The 21,410-nt window shown below is 42.8% G+C and overlaps 1 protein-coding gene across 1 annotated transcript in view; it reads right to left on the reverse strand.

The window, feature by feature from the left end:
• Window positions 1-10,268: 10,268 nt before the first annotated feature.
• The window catches only part of cpa6 (carboxypeptidase A6), a 63,756-nt gene continuing 52,614 nt past the window's right edge, over window positions 10,269-21,410 (reverse strand). The window contains exons 10-11 of the mRNA XM_060823974.1: window positions 18,904-18,988; window positions 10,269-10,462 (exon numbers count right to left, since the gene is read on the reverse strand). Of these exons, the coding sequence (XP_060679957.1) occupies window positions 10,269-10,462; window positions 18,904-18,988 (279 nt within the window). The remainder of the gene's footprint in view (window positions 10,463-18,903; window positions 18,989-21,410) is intronic.

Below are 21,410 nucleotides of genomic sequence, written 5' to 3' on the forward strand. Positions count from 1 at the left end.
AGCTTGATGAAGCTACATACAAAGATGGTAATCAGGATGCTTGTGATGTTGGTTACATTTTTACTCCCTCTATCCAGATATTTATAAAAGGCATCCCTGCAGGCACAAACTACTTTTGATCTCCAGATGAATAGAAAATGCTTTGGGAAACTGCTGTGGCACAGTCTCTGGGAACAGGCCAGAGGTGCAGTAGCACTGAGGTGCAGAAGCACTGAGAGCACACGCTCACCCTTCAGCTATAGACAGGTACTAACTACTGGCAGGTCTCCTGGAGTTGGGTCCTAGCTGCCATTTTTAAAAGACTTTGAGTCAGTCTGATTCAGTACAACTTCGGATCAAAATCTTTTTGAAAGCTGAAGATTATTTTCTAGAAATACTTCAAGTTCTTCATGAATCCACTTCTGAAGTTGCTATACACAGCAAATAGTGCAATTCTATGACGTTGCAATTGTTATTTGACAACACAGGCAAACTCATTTTGTTCACATTATTTCAGCCATATCATATCATTGACTGGGTGCTTCACATTCCTTTGAAGTTGCAACTTCAAATCTTCATGTAAAAGCAAAATGCTGTGAATGCTGTAGAATCAGATATTCCAAAGAAGAGTCATTGGATTAGAAATGTCAACTGTGTCTCTCAACTCAGATGCTGCCAGATCTGCTGAGTTTCATCAGCATTTTCTCTTATTGTTTCAAGCCTTAATGGCTTTATAAGACTTCTGCAAGTTTTATTTCTGATCACGCACGGTAATACATTCTGTCTACTGATAGGTCACTGCATAGAAATGTGTCAACATTGACACCTTTTTAAAAACTTGAGCCTGAATTTTGCAAATTCAGCAGGAAATGCACGAGACAACATGCACAAGTGGCAGTTGGGATTTTCCTCTGAGTTTTGTGACCAGCAGCTGGTGAAGAGGCTGCCACATTGTTCTGGACAGCAGTCCACCTCCAAGAGCAGCATAATCATTAGAGCCAGCAGCTTGTACGTTGATGATAGGAGGTCAGCTCCATTTATTTGGCAGCTCTTTCTTAAGTGGGTTGATAGTTTTTTTATTGAAAGGCCATTCTCCGTGGACCAGCCATCCTGTCCAATTTCAACTCTGCTTTCAGAAAAATGCCCAAATGTCAGGACATAGTCGTGAACTAAACTGTCATAGCTCCCCATGGTTTCACCTACCTTTGTCTTCTTGTAGTCGATAAAATTCAGACTCTTCCTTGTAGTCAGATATTGCCTCTGGGAAGTTATATTTTTAATGAGATGTTCAAGTAAATAGTTCAGGGCTGAATTGAGGAAATATCTATTAGTGCAGAAGACAACTGATATATTGTGTTGTCATTTATTATGACAATGTTAGAGACAATTTTAAAAAGTGAGCAGTTGCTGTTGTAATGCATGAAGTTTGTCGAAATGCAAACACTTTTATTGGCTTGTTATTTAACAACACAACATATTTACTGCAACAATACTATGTTTCTGAAAATAGCTTAAAAATAATGCATAAATTCCATTCAGTGAACCAAATATATTGCCATTCAGATCTCACTATTTTGTGCCTTACACCTAATTTAAAATTTCTCATCTCTGCAAACATAAGAAGGGCTCATGCCCGAAATGTCGAATCTCCTGCTCCTTGGATGCTGCCTGATCTACTGCACTTTTCCAGCAACACATTTTCAGCTCCCCTGAGTTGTGTCTTGTGAATGGTGGAAACACTTTGGGACTGAGTCACTTATCTCAGAATACCTAACTTCTGATATATGTTTGTCATCACATATTAATATGGCAGGTCCAGTTAAGTTTCTGATCAATGGTGACCCCTAGGATATTGATAGTGGGGGATGCAATGATGGTGACACTGTCAACGGTTACAAGGAAGTGGATGACCAAGTGGTATGATCACCAGTCTATTAATCTGAAGACTCCGGTAATGTTCTGGGGATCCAAGTTTGAATCTCACCACAGCAAATAATTCAATAAAATAATGTGGAGTGTCTGATGATGACCAGGAAATCATTGTCGATTTTCAGGAAAAAACCCACCTGGTTCACTAGTGTCTTTTAGCAACAAAAAAAACTGCCGTTCTTATTTGATCTGGCCTATGTGACTCCAGCCTTACAGAAAAGTAGTTGACTCTTTGAAATAGTCCAGGAAGCCACTCAGTTATTACATTCACTCTGAAGTATAATAAAAGTAATGAAACCAGATGGTCCACCTTTTAATTGACCGAGGCTCTGGAAATGACAACGGCAGAAACATGGCGAAAGTGAGGGCTGCAGATGTTGAAGATTAGAGTCGAGAGTGTGCTGCTGGAATTGTACAGCAGGTCAGGCACCATCCTGGTGAGGGGCTTTTGCCTGAAACATCAACTCTGCTGCTCCTCGGGTGTTCCCTGATCTGCTGTGCTTTTCCAGCACCACACTCTCAACGGCAGAATCAGTCCTGTCCACCCTGTAAAGTCTATCTTACTAACATCCAGTGCCAAAATTGGGAGAGCCATCTCACAGACTCGTCCAGCAATAGCCTTACATTGGCTGTAAGGTGTGATTCTGTGAGAATGAGTATGTCCAAGACACCACTATCATTATCGCTTGATTTGCCCTGTCCCACTAGCAGGGCAGACCCAGCAGTGGTGACAGCATTCTGGTGTACAGTCAGGAGGAAGTTGTCCTGAGAGTCTTCAACATTGACTCTGGATCACACGAAGTCTCATAACATCAGATCAAACATAGGCAAAGAAACCAGACTTCAAACAGATCTAGCAACTCAAGACCGGGCATCCAGAAGGCACTGTGGGCTATCAACAGCAGCAAACCTGTACCCCACCACAATCTGCAACCTCCATTAAGTCAATGGAGAGTGCAGGAGGACACAACAGGAACAGGATTGGGCATACCTACAAATGTTGTGTCAACCTGGTGAAGCTACAAACAGGAGTACTTGTATGCCAAACAGCATAAGCTGCAAGTGATAGTGTTAAGCAATTCCACATTTGACGGATCAGAACTAAGCTCTGTAGCCTGCCTCAGCCAGTAACAAATGGTGGTGGACAATTAAACAATGCATTGGAGGAAGAGACTTGCAAGTATCTCTATCCTTAATGACAGAGTTGTTCAGAAGGTGTATGGTGTGTTGGCGTTCATTAGCAGGGAGATGGTGATTAACAGCTGCGAGGTTATGCTGCAGCTCTATAGAGCCTTGGTTAGACCACACTTGGAATATCGTGTTCAGTTGTAGTCGCCTCATTTTAGGAAAGATGTGGAAGCTTTAGAGATGGTGCAGATGAGATTTACCAGGATGCTGCCTGGACTGGACGGCATGTCTTATGAAGAAAGGTTGAGGGAGCGAGGGCTTTTCTCATTGGAGCAAAGAAGGATGAGAGGTGACTTGATAGAGATGTTCAAGATGTTGAGAGGCATAGATAGAGTGAATAGCCAGAGACCTTTTCCCATGGTGAAAACCTTTATCTTGAGGGAGCATAAGTTTAAGGCAATTGGAGGAAAGTTTAAGGGAGATGTCAGAGATAGGTTCTTTACTCTGTCTCAAAGCTGGTCCTTTTTCTCAAAGTTACTGTGTCCCTGATTTTTTTCAGCAGGGTCGTAAAACAGCCCAGGCTCCAAAATGACTGAGTTGGTGCAGAGATGAATGGTTTATGGGGGCCCTTTTTGTTTACCCCTAAACAGATGATACCTCAGGCCAAAGGCTTTCATGTTTTAGAAATAATTTGTATAATGATAGGAGAGTGGCCAATCCAGGCAGCTGAGGATTTTTGGTTTAGTTCAGCAGCTGTGTGTGTAAAGGAAGGCTGGGTGCTCTCTCTCCTTCTGCCCTTCTGATTTCGAACTGTGAGTGACCTATACCATGTTTTATTGTTTGTGCTCAGGGATGTGTGTATTTTCTGAACAGTATTATTAGGTCCGGTTTGGATAGGATAAATTATCAGGTATTTTAGTTTCTGCTCTTTGTGTTTCATTTTGTAATTTTGTAAATCAAGTCATAGAGCCATAGAGATGTACAGCATGGAAACAGACCCTTCGGTCCAACTCCTCATTGCCGACCAGATATCCCAACCCAATCTAGTCCCACCTGCCAGCACCCGGCCCATATCCCTCCAAACCCTTCCTATTCATATACCCATCCAAATGCCTCTTAAATGTTGCAATTGTACCAGCCTCCACCACATCCTCTGGCAGCTCATTCCATACACGTACCACCCTCTGCATGAAAACGTTGCCCCTAAGGTCTCTTTTATATCTTTCCCCTCTTACCCTAAACCTATGCCTTCTAGTTTTGGACTCCCTGACCCCAGGGAAAAGACTTTGCCCTCATCAATCTTCTTTGTTTCTTCATCAAAAAACTCAATCAAGTTTGTGAGACATGATTTCCCACGCACAAAGCCATTTTGACTATCCCGAATCAGTCCTTGCCTTTCCAAATACATGTGCATCCTGTCCCTCAGGATTCCCTCCAACAACTTACCCACCACTGAGGTCAGGCTCACTGGTCTATAGTTCCTTGGCTTGTCCTTACCACTCTTCTTAAACAGTGGCACCATGTTTGCCAACCTCCAGTCTTCCGGCACCTCACCTGTGACTATCGATGATACAAATATCTCAGCAAGAGGCCCAGCAACACTTCTCTGGCTTCCCACAGGTCCCGGGGATTTATCCACCTTTAATTTTTGGTTTGTTTAAAACTTGGCAGTCAATCTAGCTAATTTACACCAGGAATATCCACTATACACCTAGCTAAACAAATAGCAAAGTTACGGTCTGGGCTACCTGCGAAGAAAGGTTTTGAGGGGTCTGGCCTACTCCATAATGCTCAGAGGATGGTGGGTTTGTGGAATGCACTACCAGCAGTGGTAGTAGAGTCAGATACATCAGGGACATTTAAACAACTCTTGAATAGGCATATGGAAGATAGTAATGAAGGATATGTAAGTTATTTTGATCTTAGAGCAGGATAGAAAGCCAGCACAACATCAAGGGCCGAAGAGCCTGTACTGTGCTGTATTGTTCTATGTTCTATGTTCTACTGTTGGTAGAGATCAGCTCATCAGTGAAAAAGATATGGCTGCAACATTCACAACCATCTTCAGCTAAAATGTTATGTGGATGATCCATCTCTGCTTCCTTCAGGGGTCCCTAGCATCACAGATATCAGATTTCAGCTAATCGGATTCATCCCATGGACGTCATGATGTCATCGAACTGGATACATTCCGGCAAATGAACACTTATGTTCCAGAACCTGCTGCACCCTTAGCAGGGTTGTTCCTGTACAGCTGCAACACTGGTATTTATTCGAGAATGTGGAAAAGTGCCCAAGTGCGTCTTGTTCACAAAAAACAGGGTAAGTGATTCCCTAGTGGTATTATTGCTGGACTGTTAATCCAGAGAACTAGTTAATGTTCTGGAATCCTGTCTTGCCAGATGCTGGAATTTGAATTCAATACAAATCTGTAATTAAGACTCTAATGATAATTATGTCAATTGTCAGAAAAAAAACATCTGGTTCACTAATATCCTTTAGAGAAGAAAACCTGCCATCCTTACCTTATCTGGCCTACATGTGACTTCAGACCCACACCAATGTGGTTGACCCTTAACTGCCCTCTGGGCAATTAGGGATGGGCAATAAATGCTGGCCTAGCCAGTGACATTCTCATCCACGAATGAATAATAAAAAAAATCAGAGTGTATAGCAACCATCTTCGAGAGTTTGATTATCATAAACTTCCAGACTATCAGACATTTTGCAGGGAGCCGCCGATTCCCATATCCTGTGAATGAATAAAAATAAAATCCAACTCAGAAGGTGTCATCAACAGTGCTATCAGGCAGCACCTGTTCAGCAAAAACCTGCTCAGAGACACCCAGTTTGGGTTCCACCAGCCACCCCTGACCTCATCACAGCCTTGGTTCAAACACAGACAAAAGAACTCGAGAGATGAGGTGACAGCCCTGGATATCAAGGCTACATTCAACAGACTGTGAAATCAAGGTACCCTAGCCAAACTGAATTCAATGGGTATTGGGGCAAACTCCAGACTTGGGCTGAAAAATGGCAAGTAACATTCGCACCATACAAATGCTAGGCAATGACCATCTGCAACGAGAGACAATCTAACCACTATCCCTTGACATTCAATGGCATCACCATCACTAAATCCTCCACTATCAACATTCTGGGGTTTACTATTGATAGGAAACTCAACTAGACTGGATATATATTGTGGCTACCAAAACAGGACAGATACTTGCAATATGGCGGTGAGCAACTCACCTCTTGACTCCCACAGCCTGTCTTCCATCTACAAGGTACAAGTTGGAGTGTGAAGAAATTTGCCTGGATGGGTGCAGCTCCAACAACACTCGAGAAACTTGACATCATCCAAGACAAAGCAGCCCACTTGATTGGCACCACACCCAACAAACAGGTTAAGAGTAGCAGATACATGGAACACCACCACCTGAAATTTCACACAAAGGCACTCACAAGCCTGACTTGGAAATATGTTGCCATTCCTTCAATGTCACTGATTCAGAGTCCTGGAATTCCCTCCCTAAGGGCATTGTAGGTGATCTAGGTCAACTAGGGACAGGCAATAAATGCTGGCCCAGCCAACAATAGCTATAACTCACGAGTGAATAAAAGAGTCATACTGAACTTAAAACATTCATTCTGTTCCTCTCTCCACAGCTGCTGCCAGTACTCGTGAGCTTCTCCAGTATTGTCTGTGTTTGCTTCAGATTTCCGGTTCCCATAGTATTTTTCTTCTTTGCAAATAGTTTAATTTTGTTTTTGCATTCACATACTAGGTTTTGCTATCATTGAAAAGTGAAATGTTATTCTGCTTCAGACGGTTGTTTAATTGTCCAGGTCCAGTCAGGAGTAAATGTAACAGGACTGAAGACCTGTGATCTAATCAGCTGATTCTGGGGTCCATTCTGCTGATTAACATTCCTAAACGCTGTGTTGTCTGCGTTAACCAGGTTGGCACCTTGTTTTCAGATGTGCCTGGTAGCAAACTCTGTTAAACTCCTCTTTGAAGTTGAATTGGTTCCCTAGCTTAATTGTGTTGGTAGCTGAAGGCTTATAATACACTATGAAGTGACAGATTATGTTCAAATACATTGCTGCTTCTTCCAATAGCTCAAACATGTCTCATAGATGCTCAGTTTGATCCAGTAGATATTTCACAATATCCAACATTCAACTGAGTGGTGATGTCGATAATAGAATGTTGGTCATTGACAGGATATCATCTGTACAATAATGTCAAGGACAGATGCATCTGTCACAGGTAAATGTGTAAGAACAGAATCAAGCATGGTCTATCGTTTCTGGTAGTACTCTCATCATCACTGCTCTCATCTACACACATAATCACCTCCGCAAAAAAATTAGCAGGTCAGGCAGCATCCGAGGAGCAGGAAAATTGACGTTTTGGGCAATAGCCCTTCATCAGGAATGGGTTGGGTACTCAAGCGAAAATTAGATTAGATTCTCTACAGTGTGGAAACAGGCCCTTCGGCCCAACCGTCGACACTGACCTTCCGAAGAGAAACCCACCCAGACCCATTTCCCTCTGACTAATGCACATAACACTATTGGCAATTTAGCATGGCCAATTCACCTGACCTGCACATCTTTGGACTGTGGGAGGAAACCGGAGTACCTGGAGGAACCCCACGCAGACATGAGGAGAATGTGCAAACTCCACACAGACAGTCGCCTGAGGCTGGAATCAAACCTTGGACCCTGGTGCTGTGGGGCCGCAATGCTAACCACTGAGCCACTGTGCCATCCACAAATCTGATAGCTGAGTATAATGTGGGAAAATGTGCAGTTGTTCAGTTTGTCAAGCAGAATAAAAGACAGAGTACTGTATTACTGACATCAATAATGACTATGGAATTCTGATGTGCCACAGGATCTAAATGTTCTAAAAAGGCTATCCTTTATCTTGAGAGGAATTGAATATAGAAATATGTTATGCTTCAGTCACATGAGATATGGATGAGACCACATCTTGAACATTGTATGCAGTTTTCATCTCCATACTCTGGACAGGATGGACTTCTTTTCATTGGAGTTTAGAAAAGTGAAGGATGACTTGATTGAAGTGTAGAAGACCCTGAATGATGTTGAGAAGATGGATGTGGAAAGAACTTTTCTTCTTGTGGGTGAATCCAGAACCAGGGGACACTGGTTTAAAATTAGGGAGTTGGCCATTGAAGATGGAGGTGAGGGGATTTATTTTCTCTCTTAGAGGCTTGTATGACCTTGGAACTTTCTGCATCAGAAGGTGATGGAGATGAGATCTTTGAATAGTTTTGAAGCAAAGGGGTAACGTTTCTTATTAGTTAAAGGAATCAAAGGTTATTTGAAATAAAGGGGGATGTGGAAAAAACAACACAACTAGTTCAGCATGATAAGAGTGGCTCAGTGGTTAGCACGGCTGCCGCAGCACCAGAGACTCGGTTTTGATTCCAGCCTTGGGCGACTGTCTGTGGAATTCAGACATTCTCCCCGTATTTGTGTGGGTTTTCTCTAGGTGCTCTAGCTTCCTCCTACAATCCAAAGATCTGCAGGTGGATTAGCCATGGGAAATTGCCCCGTAGTTTCCAGGGATGAGCAGACTAGGTGGATTAGCCATGGGAAATGCAAAGTTACGAGGATATGGTGAGGGTCAGGTTGGGATGCAGTTTGGAGAGTTGGTGCAAGCTCAATGGGCTCTTTCTACACCGTCAGATTCTATGATTTTACTGAATGGCACAGCACGCTTAATGGGCTAAGTGGCCTACGTCTACTCCTTTTTTTTGCTTATATCTTGGTAACAACAACAAAAATATTGATGAGTTTATTTACATTTTGATTATGCCTTTTACAATACAATGGTTCTGCGCAGCATATCAAAACATCTGAATAACACAATAGGAATAAGACAGAAGTATTGCTTGTATTTGATAGTTTAACATTTTTAAGGTCTTTATATTGGGAAGCATTTGTAACATTCCTATATAGATTCAGGTGGGCCCTTTAAACAAAGCAAAGGTTTTGGTCACTGACCAGACACTGACCAGACACTCAAAGAAAGTTCTTCGTGAAGATTTAGCAATCTCCTAGTGTGGTATCTCCCTTTCCTAAGTTAGTTTGAATCTGACAGCCATTCTAGGGGTCATCCAGGTATTCAAGAACGGTGGTGTCATCAAGCTGGGTGATAGCCAAGGTCACTGAAATTTTCTCACAGAACCAATTCCACCCCACCCTTAATGCAATAAGTAAAATAGAGAGGTCTGCATTTTTTGGTTAAAGTTTTACACAAAGCAAAATAAATAATTGGGATAGCTTCAAAGTAATAGCTGAAAAATTCTGAATCTCTGAAAAAAATCCAAAGGTTATTTAAAATATTTATTAGAACTAAATGAGACATTTTATAAAGTTGCACTTTAGGAATTTTGGGGCTTGGTTTTTAATTCCAAACATAGTGCATCACTGAAAACTTGGTTACCCTTCAAGGAATAGGGTTCCATGTTTAATGGGCTTTATATGACACATCACAAACTTTTCTTCAGTAAGTTAAGGTATTGGAAATTTCGAACAGGACAATCTACAAGGAAACTTACAATAACTGAACAACTCTTGATCTCTACTTTTGACTGTACATGCGCTGTCAATTTTAGAGCAGAAATGACAATCAGAATTCCCGTATTCCCAATTCCTCCGCATCCATCGTATTTGCTCCCAGGAGGATCACTTCTATCACAGATCACACCAAATAGTCTCCTTCTTTAAAGACCGCAATTTCCCTTCCCACGTTGTTGAAGATGCCCTCCAACGCATCTCATCCACATCCTGCACCTCCGCCCTCAAACCCCACCCCTCCAACCGTAACAAAGACAGAATACCCCTGGTCCTCATCTTCCAACCATACCAACCTTTGGGACACAACTATATAATTTTTTTAGTGATACAAAAATCCAGGTGAAACTCTCCATTCTTATGTAATAGTGCAATCATACAAATATAATGGCAATAAACGCCTGTCATTTGTGGTTGCCAAGATACTTACATTTATTTTTAAATTCATTCATCATCACTGGGAAGATCATAGTTTATTATCCATCCCATAGTTCTCATGAAGCTAGAATATAGGAAGGGATGTAAACATATGGCCAAGTTAATTTAAGAAAGAAAAACACCGCAAAATGATTTGTATTAATTTGAAAAGCACTAATAGGGTGATGATGAATAGCTCATCTCAATGGGCATTTCTTAAGAATATGGTTTGTAATATTTTTTACAGCTAATGTTGTTTCTGTACACGTGGGTTTTATGAGTGATTCTGGTAACAGAAATCCATAATATCCAGTGTCTCGTAATTCAAATGCAAATGCATATGGGATGCCATGTTTATAGGCCCAGTCCATAGAACTACCAGAAGTGACATCTGAAAGGTAAAGGAGAAATCCATTATCAGAAGTTATTTTTCAATGTACTTGACTCAGTTGAGTCAATATAACCAATAAGACAAACATACACAATTGTATTCTGTATTATTCCAACAATTTCATCACAAGTGCACTATGCAGAAGCCCTTCCCCTTTTACAAAATAACTACTTGTAAAGAATATCTTGGGATTAGTCCTCAGGAGACTAAGACCTGAGGACATAGCCTCTCAGGAAGTTCAGAATTGAGATGAGGGTGAATTTCTTCATTCTGGATTAGTGGTGCTGGAAGAGCACAGCAGTTCAGGTAGCATCCAACTAGCAGCGAAATCGACGTTCCAGGCATAAGCCCTTCATCAAGAATAAAGGCAGTGAGCCATGCTTCCAGCTCACTGCCTTTATTCCTGATGAAGGGCTTTTGCCTGAAACGTCGATTTCGCTGCTCCTTGGATGCTGCCTGAACTGCTGTGCTCTTCCAGCACCACTGATCCAGAATCTGGTTTCCAGCATCTGCAGTCATTGTTTTTACCTCGTGAATTTCTTCGGTCAGAATGTGGTGAATGTGAGGAACTCATTGTCATAAAAGACTGTGGAGGCCAAGTGACTGAGTGTATTTAAGACAGAGAGATAGGTTCTTGATTAGTAAGGGGATGAAGGGTTTGTTGGGGGGGGTGCAGGTGAACGGGGTTGAGAAACATATCAGCCATGATTGAATGGCAGAGTACATTTGATGGTCCCAGTGATGTAATTCTGTTTCTGTGTTTTATAGTCTCATTTAAACTATAGTTTAATTTACACTACAGCAAGCCACTTCATCAATAATGCCTGTGACAGCATTTGTCTTTAGCTGTTCAAAACTACTTCCCTCGTCTCTTCCCAGAGCACTGTATGCTCTCTTTGTTCAATAATTTACTCAACTATTGTTTCCTTGAGGAAAAGTTTTCACCTCAGTCAAACCATGGATTGAATATTGTGTGGGTCTGAGTGAAATTTGTGACAGAATTGGGAGAGAAGTCCTGTGAGGTCCATCTTGATGTCAGGGGCTTCTTGTTCCATCTTTTATACTTCGACTAAACGGCGAGGTTAGTTTTTCACAAGGCAGTGCAAGTTACTAATTCAGGGATGTTATAGCCTGCTAAGTGCTTCATTAATAGAGCTCTAAAGGATAGTGGAATCAAGGGTTATGGAGATAAGGCAGGAACAGAATACTGATTGAGGATGATCAGCTATGATCATAATGAATGGTGGTGCTGGCTCAAAGGGCAGAATGGCCTACTCCTGCACCTATTGTCTATTGTCTATAATGGCCTCAATACACCTCATTAATCCTCAGCTTCTTGTCTTAACAAATATGCCACACAACCCAGCTGTCTAAAAGTCTCAACGTTGATAAATTCAGCTCACCACCTCAAGACCAAGCAGCATCGCATAGCCCAGTCCATGGACACCAGCTACACGTACCTTTCAACCACCAACATTGGCAAGCATTGCATCTCTCCAATCCAATCACAGCCTCCTTAGGAAGCAGAGTTGTATTGCAGGAAGCACTGGGCAATTATCACTGAAAGGCTGCAGTAAGGGCCTTTTGCATTCCGGACAGGCATCCACCGTACGGATTGGACCAGGCTGCACCTTATGGCTGCTCACACTCTCTCTTAGGGTTTGCTCACTTAACACCTACCTGCATGATCACAGCCTCCTTGTGTTGCTTTGCCTCACTGAGCATTCATGGCCACCAAGCAGCTTGCCTTGCTGGTCAACAGACCTCAGTCCAGAACTTGTGCATCTTGCTAAAAGGCAGCAAGCTATCTCAATCTCACACCATCACAATGTGCCAGCAGTGCACATGGTAAACCCACTGCGTGCACAATGAGGTATCAGTTTCCAAGCTGAAGGATGCTGCAGGAAGCAGCCTTGCTGATACTTTCTCCAAGGCCCTCCAGACTCCCATCCTCAGGAGCTGAGGAAATGGCCGTAAATCACGTGGCTACACGACTATAGAGAGACAAGGTATCGTACTCAGTCTCATTGATTGAATTAAATTGAATTGAATTGAACTTATTGCCATGTGTACTGAGGCACAGTGAAAAGCTTTGTCTTGCGAGCAATACAGGCAGATCACAGAGTTAAATAGCATAGACAGTAAATAATAGGTAAGCAACAGCAAAAACAAAAACACGGGTAAAGGTGAATGTTATGAGTTTGTGAGTCAATTCAGTTTTCTAACAACAGTAGAGCAGAAACTGTTGTGAAACCGGTTGGTGTGTGTGTACCTTCTCCCCGATGGTAGAGGTTGTAGAAAAACATTGCCAGGGTGGGATGGATCTTTGAGAATACTGGTGGCCTTTCCCTGACAGCGGGCCTGGTAGATGGATTCTATAGATGGGAGGTTGGCCTTTGTGATTGTCTGGGCCAAGTTCACTGCATTCTGTAACTGTCTCCGATCTCGAATGGTACAGGTACCAGGTAATGATACATCCAGACAGAATGTTCTCAATGGCGCACCTATAAAAGTTGGCAACTGTATTTGCTGTCATGCCAGTTTTCCCCAGCAGTCTGAAGAAGAAGAGACGTTGTTGGGCCTTTGTAACCAGTGTGTCCACATGAAGAGTCCAAGAAAACTTGTGGATGACCACTCCCAGGAGCTTGACATTCTCCACTCGTTCCACCTCTGTGTTGTTAATGTGTAGAGGGGGCATGAGTAACATCCTGCCAAAAGTCAATAATGAGTTCCTTGCTTTTGCCAGCGTTGAGAGCGAGGTTGTTCTCAGTGCACCATTTTTCCATTAGTCTATTTCGTCGCCATTTGAGATTCAACCGACTATGGTGGTGTCATCAGTGAACTTGTAAATGGCATTAGTCTGGTATTTGGCGACACAGCCATGAGTATACAGTGAGTACAGTAGGGGGCTGAGTACACACTCCTGGGGGGCTCCATTGTTGAGTGTTAGTGAGGATAAAATATTGTTCCCAATCTTCACTGATTGTGGCCTATGTGTCAGGAAACTGAGAATCCAGTTGCAGAGAATGGGGCTTAGTCTGAGATCACTAATTAGTAATCAGTCTCTAGGGGATAATAGTGTTGAATGCTAAACTGTAGTCAATGAGTAAGATTCTTATGTAGCTGTTCTTGGTGTCAAGACATTCTAGGGAGGAGTGAAGGGCAAGTGATATGGCATCTGACATGGATCAGTTGTGCGAAAGGCAAATTGGAATGGGTCAAGAGTAGTGGGGAGGCTGGAATTGATTAGTGCCATGATCATCCTTTCAAAGCACTTCATGACCACCGAAGTTAGGGTCACTGGGCGGTAGTCATTGAGACATGCTGCATGAGCCTTCTGAGGCACAGAGATGATGTTGACCCTCTTGAAACAGGCAGGGACAGTGGCCTGCTTCAGGGAGAGGTTGAAGATGTCTGAGAAAACCTCTGCCAATTGATCTGCGCATGCTCTGAGTGCACGGCCTAGTACTCTGTCTGCTTCCATTGGTTTCTTTAGATTCACACAAAGGAAAACTGGTCTGACCTCTGATGCAGTGACTGCTGGGATAGGTTCGTCAGGACTTTTCGGAATAGGTATTACCTCTCCACCAAACTTTTGCTCAAAGTGAGCACAGAGGTCATTGAGACGATCTGGGATGGATATGTCATCGTCTGCTATCTTGCACTGTCTCTTTTTTAGAACCTGTGATGTAATTCTGTCATTGCCATAGTCGCTGGTGATTGCACACCGCTATGACTCAGACAGTTCCTGCGAGAACTAGTAATTACTCAGTCAGTGGGAGATGGATATGTCAGCATCCTCACATGAGCAATGCCAACCTTCTCCTGCAAGGTCAAGATTCTCTTCTTGTAAGGGCTGAGGATTCTAATGTTAGGTACCCTTTCATCCACTGAAATGTAGTAAGGTTGCCCGGGAAGGAGGCGGCAGTGCAGGGGTCACAAAGAGTTAGCGATGTGGGAAGACATTAGAGGCAACTGTGAGATTGGCAAAGAATTGTGGCATTGGGCTTTAAAAATGAGATCTCCAAACCAGATTGTTTAGGATTAATTGTTTTGGAGTAATTGGACATGACAATGAGCAATTAAAGAAAGTATAAAGTTAGATGGAGAGTCAGCTGAGTGCAAAAGCAGAGACAAAACGATGCTGGAATCCAAGGTTGATAAACAGGGAGCTGGAAGAACACAGCAAGCCAAGCAACATTAGGAGGTGGAGAAGTCAATGTTTCGGGTGTAACCTTTCTTCATGACTGAGTCCGATGCTACCTGGCTTGCTGTGTTCATCCAACTTCCTGCTTGTCTATAGTGCAAAAACAGCCTGTTTTAGCTGGATTCACCTTGGTTGGGTACGTAGGAAACGGAGAGACAGTTAACAGAGAGACACCTGGAACTGTTTTTTTTTCATAGAGGAATACTTGGAAATGGTGATAAGGCACATAGCATTAGATTCAGAATAATATTATTAAGAAAAAAGATCATTATAGCACAGGAACAGGCCCTTCGGCCCTCCAAGCCTGCGCTGATCCAGTTCCTCGATCTAAACCTGTCGCTTGTTTTCCAAGGATCTGTATCCCTCTGCCCCCTGCCTAATTATGAATCTGTCTAGATACATCTTAAATGATGCTATCATTCTCGCCCCTACCACCTCCACTGGCAATGCATTCCAGGGCACCCACTACCCTCTGCATAAAGAACTTTCCACGCATATCTCTCTTAAACGTTTCCCCTCTCATTTTGAGATCATGACCCCTAGTAATTGAGTCCCCTACTCTGGGAAAAAGCTTCTTGCTATCCACCCTGTCGATCCCTCTCATGATTTTATGGACCTCATTCAGGTTCCCCCCTCAACCTCTGTCTTTCTAATGAAAATAATCCTAAACTACTCAACCTCTCTTCATAGCCATCACCCTCCACCCCAGGCAACATCCTATTGAACCTCCTCTGCACCATCTGCAAAGTATCCACACCCTTCTAGTAATGTGGCAACCAGAACTGTACACAGTATTCCAAATGTGGCCGAACCAAAGTCTTATACAACTGTAACATGACCAGCCAACTCTTGTACTCAATATCCTGTCAAATGAAGGAAAGCATGCTATACACTTCTTGACCATGCTGTCAACCTACGGTGCCAACTTCAGGGAACAATGGACCTGAACACCCAGATCTGTCTATACATCAATTTTCCCCAGGGCTTTTACATTTACTATATAGTTTGCTCTTGAATTGGATCTTCCAAAATGCATCACTTCGCAATTGCTCAGATTGAACTCCATCTGTCATTTCTCTGCCCAACTCTCCAATCTATCTATATTCTGCTGTATTCACTAACAGTCCCCTTCACTATCTGCTACTTCACCAATCTTAGTGTCATCTGCAAACCTGCTCATCAGACCACCCATACCTTCCTTCAGATCATTTATGTATATCATAAACAACAGTGGTCCCAGCATGGATCCCTGTGGAACACCACTAGTCACAGTTCTCCATTTTGAGAAACACCCTTTCACTCCTAGTTTCCTGCTGCCCAGCCAGTTCTCTATCCATCTAGCTAGTACACCCTGGATCCCATGTGTCTTCGCTTTCTCCATCAGCCTACTATGGGGAACCTTATCAAATGCCTTACTGAAGTCCATGCATATGACATCTACAGCTTTTCTGTCATCAATCAACATTGTCACTTCCTCAAATTATTCTATTAAGTTGATAAGACATGACCTTCCCCATAACAAAACCATGCTGCCCATTACTGATCAGCCCATTTCCTTCCAAATGGGAGTAGATCCTATCCCTCAATATCTTCTCCAGCAACTTCCCAACCACTGACGTCTGGCTCACCGGTCTATAATTACTTGGATTTTCCCTGTTATCCTACTTTAATAAGGGTAAAAAGTGAGGTCTGCAGATGCTGGAGATCAGAGCTGAAAATGTGTTGCTGGTTAAAGTGCAGCAGGTCAGGCAGCATCCAGGAAAACAGGAAATTCGACGTTTCGGGCATTCCTGATGAAGGGCTTGTGCCCGAAACGTCGAATTTCCTGTTCCTTGGATGCTGCCTGACCTGCTGTGCTTTAACCAGCAACACGTTTTCAGCTACTTTAACAAGGGGACAACATTAGCAATTCTCCAGTCCTCAGGGACCTCACCCATGTTCAAGGATGCTGCAAAGATATCTGGTAAAGTCCCAGCTGTTTCCTCTCTTGCTTCACTCAGTAACCTAGGATAGATCCTATCCTGACCTGTGGACTTGTCCACTTTAACGCCTTTTAAAATACCCAACACTTCCTTTCTCCTTATGCTGACTTGACCTAGAGTAATCAAACATCTATCCTTACCCTCAACATCTGCCATGTCCCTCTCCACAGTGAAGACTGATGCAGAGTAGTCATTAAGAATCTCACTCATTTTCTCTGACTCTATGCATAAGTTTCCTCCATTGTCCTTGAGTGTGGCACCCTTTCTCGAATTACCCTCTTGCTCTTTATATGTGAACAAAAGGTTTTTGGATTTCCCTTAACCCTAAAGATTGGTCCTACTTTTCCGATATTCTTCCAAAGCTTCATCTGTTTTCAGTCGCTGAGACCTTAAGTATGCTTCCTATGGGGGTCTCCTTCCCACTCATTGGACTGGATTCATGAGACCAGTGCCGCAAAATCTGAGATAGATCCCAGTGCCAGCTGTCAAAGACCCCAGTGAGAAGACAAGGCAGTGAGACACATTTATCTGCACCTGTATAAAGTAGTTGAAGCTAATAGAAGTTAATTGAAGCTCAGTGATTTGAATATAAAGTAGATAAAGCAAAGACATTTGCCAGGTATTCTTGTAATCACTCTACTCAGAGCTTAAAGAACCTTGAGATAGTTTCAGCCTAAGCATGTGCCTTGGTGGGAAGTGGGTGCAGTAGCAGAAACAAGGGTCTGGCACATTGTCTGAGGCAGTGGTCTCAGTTACTGACTTTCTTTCAAGTGGTCTCGGTTACTGACTGCTGGTCTTTCCTTCTCACCATCAAGCAGGTACTGACCCAAAGTCTGAAGCACGGCTCTTTCTGCCAGTCCTCCAGGACTCTCCTTCACTGCACCCTGTCCACCAGCTCCCTGTAGGAGAACAGCGAGACCACTTGCCCCCTCACAACACCTTCAGAAAAGGTCCCTGACTGAACAAAACACGTTCAGAAAGTCAGTGCTCATCTTGGTGCACAGCAGTCTTTTAAATATTGTGCAGTCATCACTACAGTCACTCTCCCACTAGGCATTCCAGTCCCTCCTACAGTCACTCCCCCACTACATGTTACAGTCATTGCTACAGTCACTGCCCCACTAGGCATTCCATTACCCTCTACAGTAACTGCCCCACAACATGTGACAGTCACTGCTATAGTCGCCACTCTGCTTGGCCCCAGATTGCACCCCAAATGAAACAACCAGGGTAACTCACCTGCTGGCCTCATTACATCCTTGGTTCAAACATAGACAAAAGTGCTGATTCCAGAGGGGAGGTGAGAGTGACAGCGCTTGACATCAAGGCTGCATTCAACTATGTATGACATTAAGGAGCTCTCGCAGAAGTGGAATCAATGGGTATCGGGGCAAACTCTACTTATTGGTGTCATAACTAGCACATAGGAAGATGGTTGTGGTTGTTGCATGTCAGTCATCTCAGCTCCAGGACGTCTCTGCAGGAGTTCCTCAGGGTAGTGTCCTAGGCCCAACCATCTACAGCTGCCTCATCAATGACCATCTCTCCATCATAAGGTCAGAAGTGGGGATGTTCACCAATGATTGTACAATGTTCACCTTTCGTGACCCCTCACATACTGAAGCAGTCCATATTCAAGTGCAACAAGGTCTGGATAATATCCAGCGTTGGGCTGACAAGTGGCAAGTAACATTCATGCCGCATTAATACCAGACAATGACCATCCCCAAAAAGAGACAATCAAATCATTGTCCCTTGAAATTCAAGGGTTTCACCGTCACTGAATCCCCCACTATCAACATCCTGGGGTTTACCATTGACCAGAAACTCAAGTGGACTTTTCACATAAATACAGTGACTACAAAAGTAGGTCAGAGGATAGGAATACTGTGGCAAGTGACTCAACTCCCAATTCCCCAAAACGTGTCCATCATTTACACAGCACAGGTCAGGAGTGTGGTGAAATACCGCCCACTTGTTTGACTGGGTGCAGCTTGACACCACATCCACAAACATCCACTCCTTCCACCATCGATGATCAGTAAACACTGCTGCTGCTGTCTACAAGATGCACTGCAGAAATTCACCAAAGCTCCTTATACAGCACCTCCCAAACCCATACCCACTTCCATTAGAAGGATGAGAGCAACAGATACATGGGAACATCACCACCTGCACGTCCCCTCCAAGCCACTTACCATCCTGACTCAGATATATATCGTTGTTCCTTACTATTAATTATAAAAACTTACACAAAATGCTTGAAGCTGGCCCATGTCTGTATTTGATACCATACACTGAGTAAAGAGCATTGACTGCCTTAAATGCTGCAGATTCCTGAAAAATGAAACAAAAATAATAAAGCTAGTTACTTAAAGAATTTAAGTCTCAGTTGAATGAAAAGTCTGCATTGTTTTGTGAAGCTGTTAACATCATTGTAAGTCCAAGTGAGTGATATTAAGGATCACCATATAACTCAATAAATCAAAATAGTTTCACTTCATGGGGTTATACATAAACAATAGTCTGATCCAATGTTCTGAAGAACAGTCATGAGATTCAAAATGTTAACTCAACTTCTCTTACCTCATGTGCTGTTGGACCATTTGAGTTTCTCCAGCACTTTCTGTTTTGATTTCAGATGGAGTTAAGGATGATCAGATCAGCCAAGAATTCATTAAATGGTGGAGCAGAACTGATGGGCTGAATGGCCTACTTCCGTTCCTATGGTCAGATCTCCAGTGTGTTTTGAGTTTTTATTGGATACATTTTTTTCTTGTTTTTTTTTCTTCTTTCCATTGTTTTGTTTTACTTTTGGACCATACCAGCTATATTCAGAAAGCATGTCCAATCTTGTAACCATTTAAATAATGAACATGTCCCCTATCCTGAGATTATAGCTTCCTGACTTTACTACAATCTCCACCATCAACTATTCCCACTGCCAAATAGACTTGTTGAAGTAATTTCACACAGAAGCTAAACATCAAAATGTCCTTGTATTCCTAAAATTCAGTTCTAAAATATTGCTTGAAAACAAGAATGAAGACTTTTAAAATTAGGCATGGTTTGGCTGGAAGACAATTTAAGTAGCAAACATAGGGACAATACTTTCATGAGCTTTGGTGCACCTGTGGACATAGTTGGCAGAGAACGGACAACTTAAAGGTTAAGAAAGGCACATCTTGGGAGACCGAGCAGGATTGCATCGCATGGCTTCAAACTATAGGTAACAAAGACGCAGATGAAGGTTTTAACAATGAATGAGTTGAACTGGGACAGTGTCAAGTGATGGTAGAGGCATGGAAGTAGGTGGTCTTTATAAATGTGCTGTTGTAGGTTTAAGTTCATTTCTGGGTCAAATAGGATGTCAGTATTGAAAACAGATTGTGACGGGTACTGAAAACGAGAGGTATTGTCTTTTCAACATTTAACTTGAAGAAAAATGCAAGATTAGATTTTCAGCAAACAGTCTGACAATATAACAACAATGAATAGGGGCATGCATCAGCTACTCGAAAGGGAAAACAACTAACTTCCAAACTAGCGATGGATACATCTAACCACAATAATGTTGACATGAGTTGGATTCCCCTTAAATCAAATTATACAGAGGAAACAATATAGAACTTCCCCAGGGGGCGTACCCTGTAAGTGAGTGAAGAGAACTGTGGGATCAGATGAGTAAAAAGGGGTGTGAGGGGTGATGTTGGAATAGAACTGGATTTTTCGTTATTTGTTGATGCGAATATGACTATCACTGGTACTTATTGCTCAGAAATGGGTTGAGAAACCGATGGCATAATTTTAAAGTGCTTTGCAAAAGAGAAATCAAATGAGCAATGTGAAGTCCTTCTAACACAGCAGGTAGTTAGGAGATGGATTGCTTGGCTTGGAAACGAGCTGGAGGCAAATTCAACTGAGGCACTTGAGAGCCTGGGTGATTATTTAAACAGAAAGAGTGAGCAGCATTACAGGGAAAAAGCACGAGATGAGCACAAAGTTTAAATGCTCACCAGCTGGCACAGACATAGTGGGCCAAATAGCCTCCTTCTGCACAAAGGCGATTCTGCGATTTGCTCTTGAAAAGGTGCTGCTGAACTGTTTTCTTGAACTGCACTAGTTTGTGTGGTGTAGGTGTACCCTACGTGTTGTTAAGCAAGATGTTCCAGGACTTTGAGCTATTGCTAGGGAAGGAAGGGTGATATAGTTCAAGTCAGGATGATGGATGTGACATTGAGGGTAATTTCCAAGTGGTGGCATTCCCATACACTGGCTGCCCTCATCCCTCTGGGTGACAGCAATCACTGGAATATGTTGCTGAAGAAGCTCAGGGCAGCTTGCAGGTGGTACACAGCGCTGGCATTGTTCACTGATGATGAAGGAAATGATTAATATTTAACTTGGGGGATGGCTGAAGATCAAGCAGCATACTTTTTTCCCAACTCGTGTCAAGCTTTTTAAGTGTGCATGGAGCTGCATTCGTCCAGACAAGTGGAGGGTAATTCACAGCTTCTGACCTGTTCTTGCAGCCACAGTATTTAGATGGCTGAGCCAGTTGGATATTTTGTCAATGGTAATCCCCATGATATTCTTAAGAGGGAAATCAGGAGTACAGGAGTTGGGACGTCATGCTGTCGTTGGTGAGACCACTTCCGGAGTACTGTGTGCAGTTTTGGATGCCCTGCTGATCACTATCAATTATTGTTTAAAAAACCCATCTGGATCACTCATATCCTTCAGAGAAGGAAATCTTCCA

Source organism: Hemiscyllium ocellatum, chromosome 4 (assembly GCF_020745735.1).
Source record: "Hemiscyllium ocellatum isolate sHemOce1 chromosome 4, sHemOce1.pat.X.cur, whole genome shotgun sequence".
NCBI classification, from domain to species: domain Eukaryota; kingdom Metazoa; phylum Chordata; class Chondrichthyes; order Orectolobiformes; family Hemiscylliidae; genus Hemiscyllium; species Hemiscyllium ocellatum.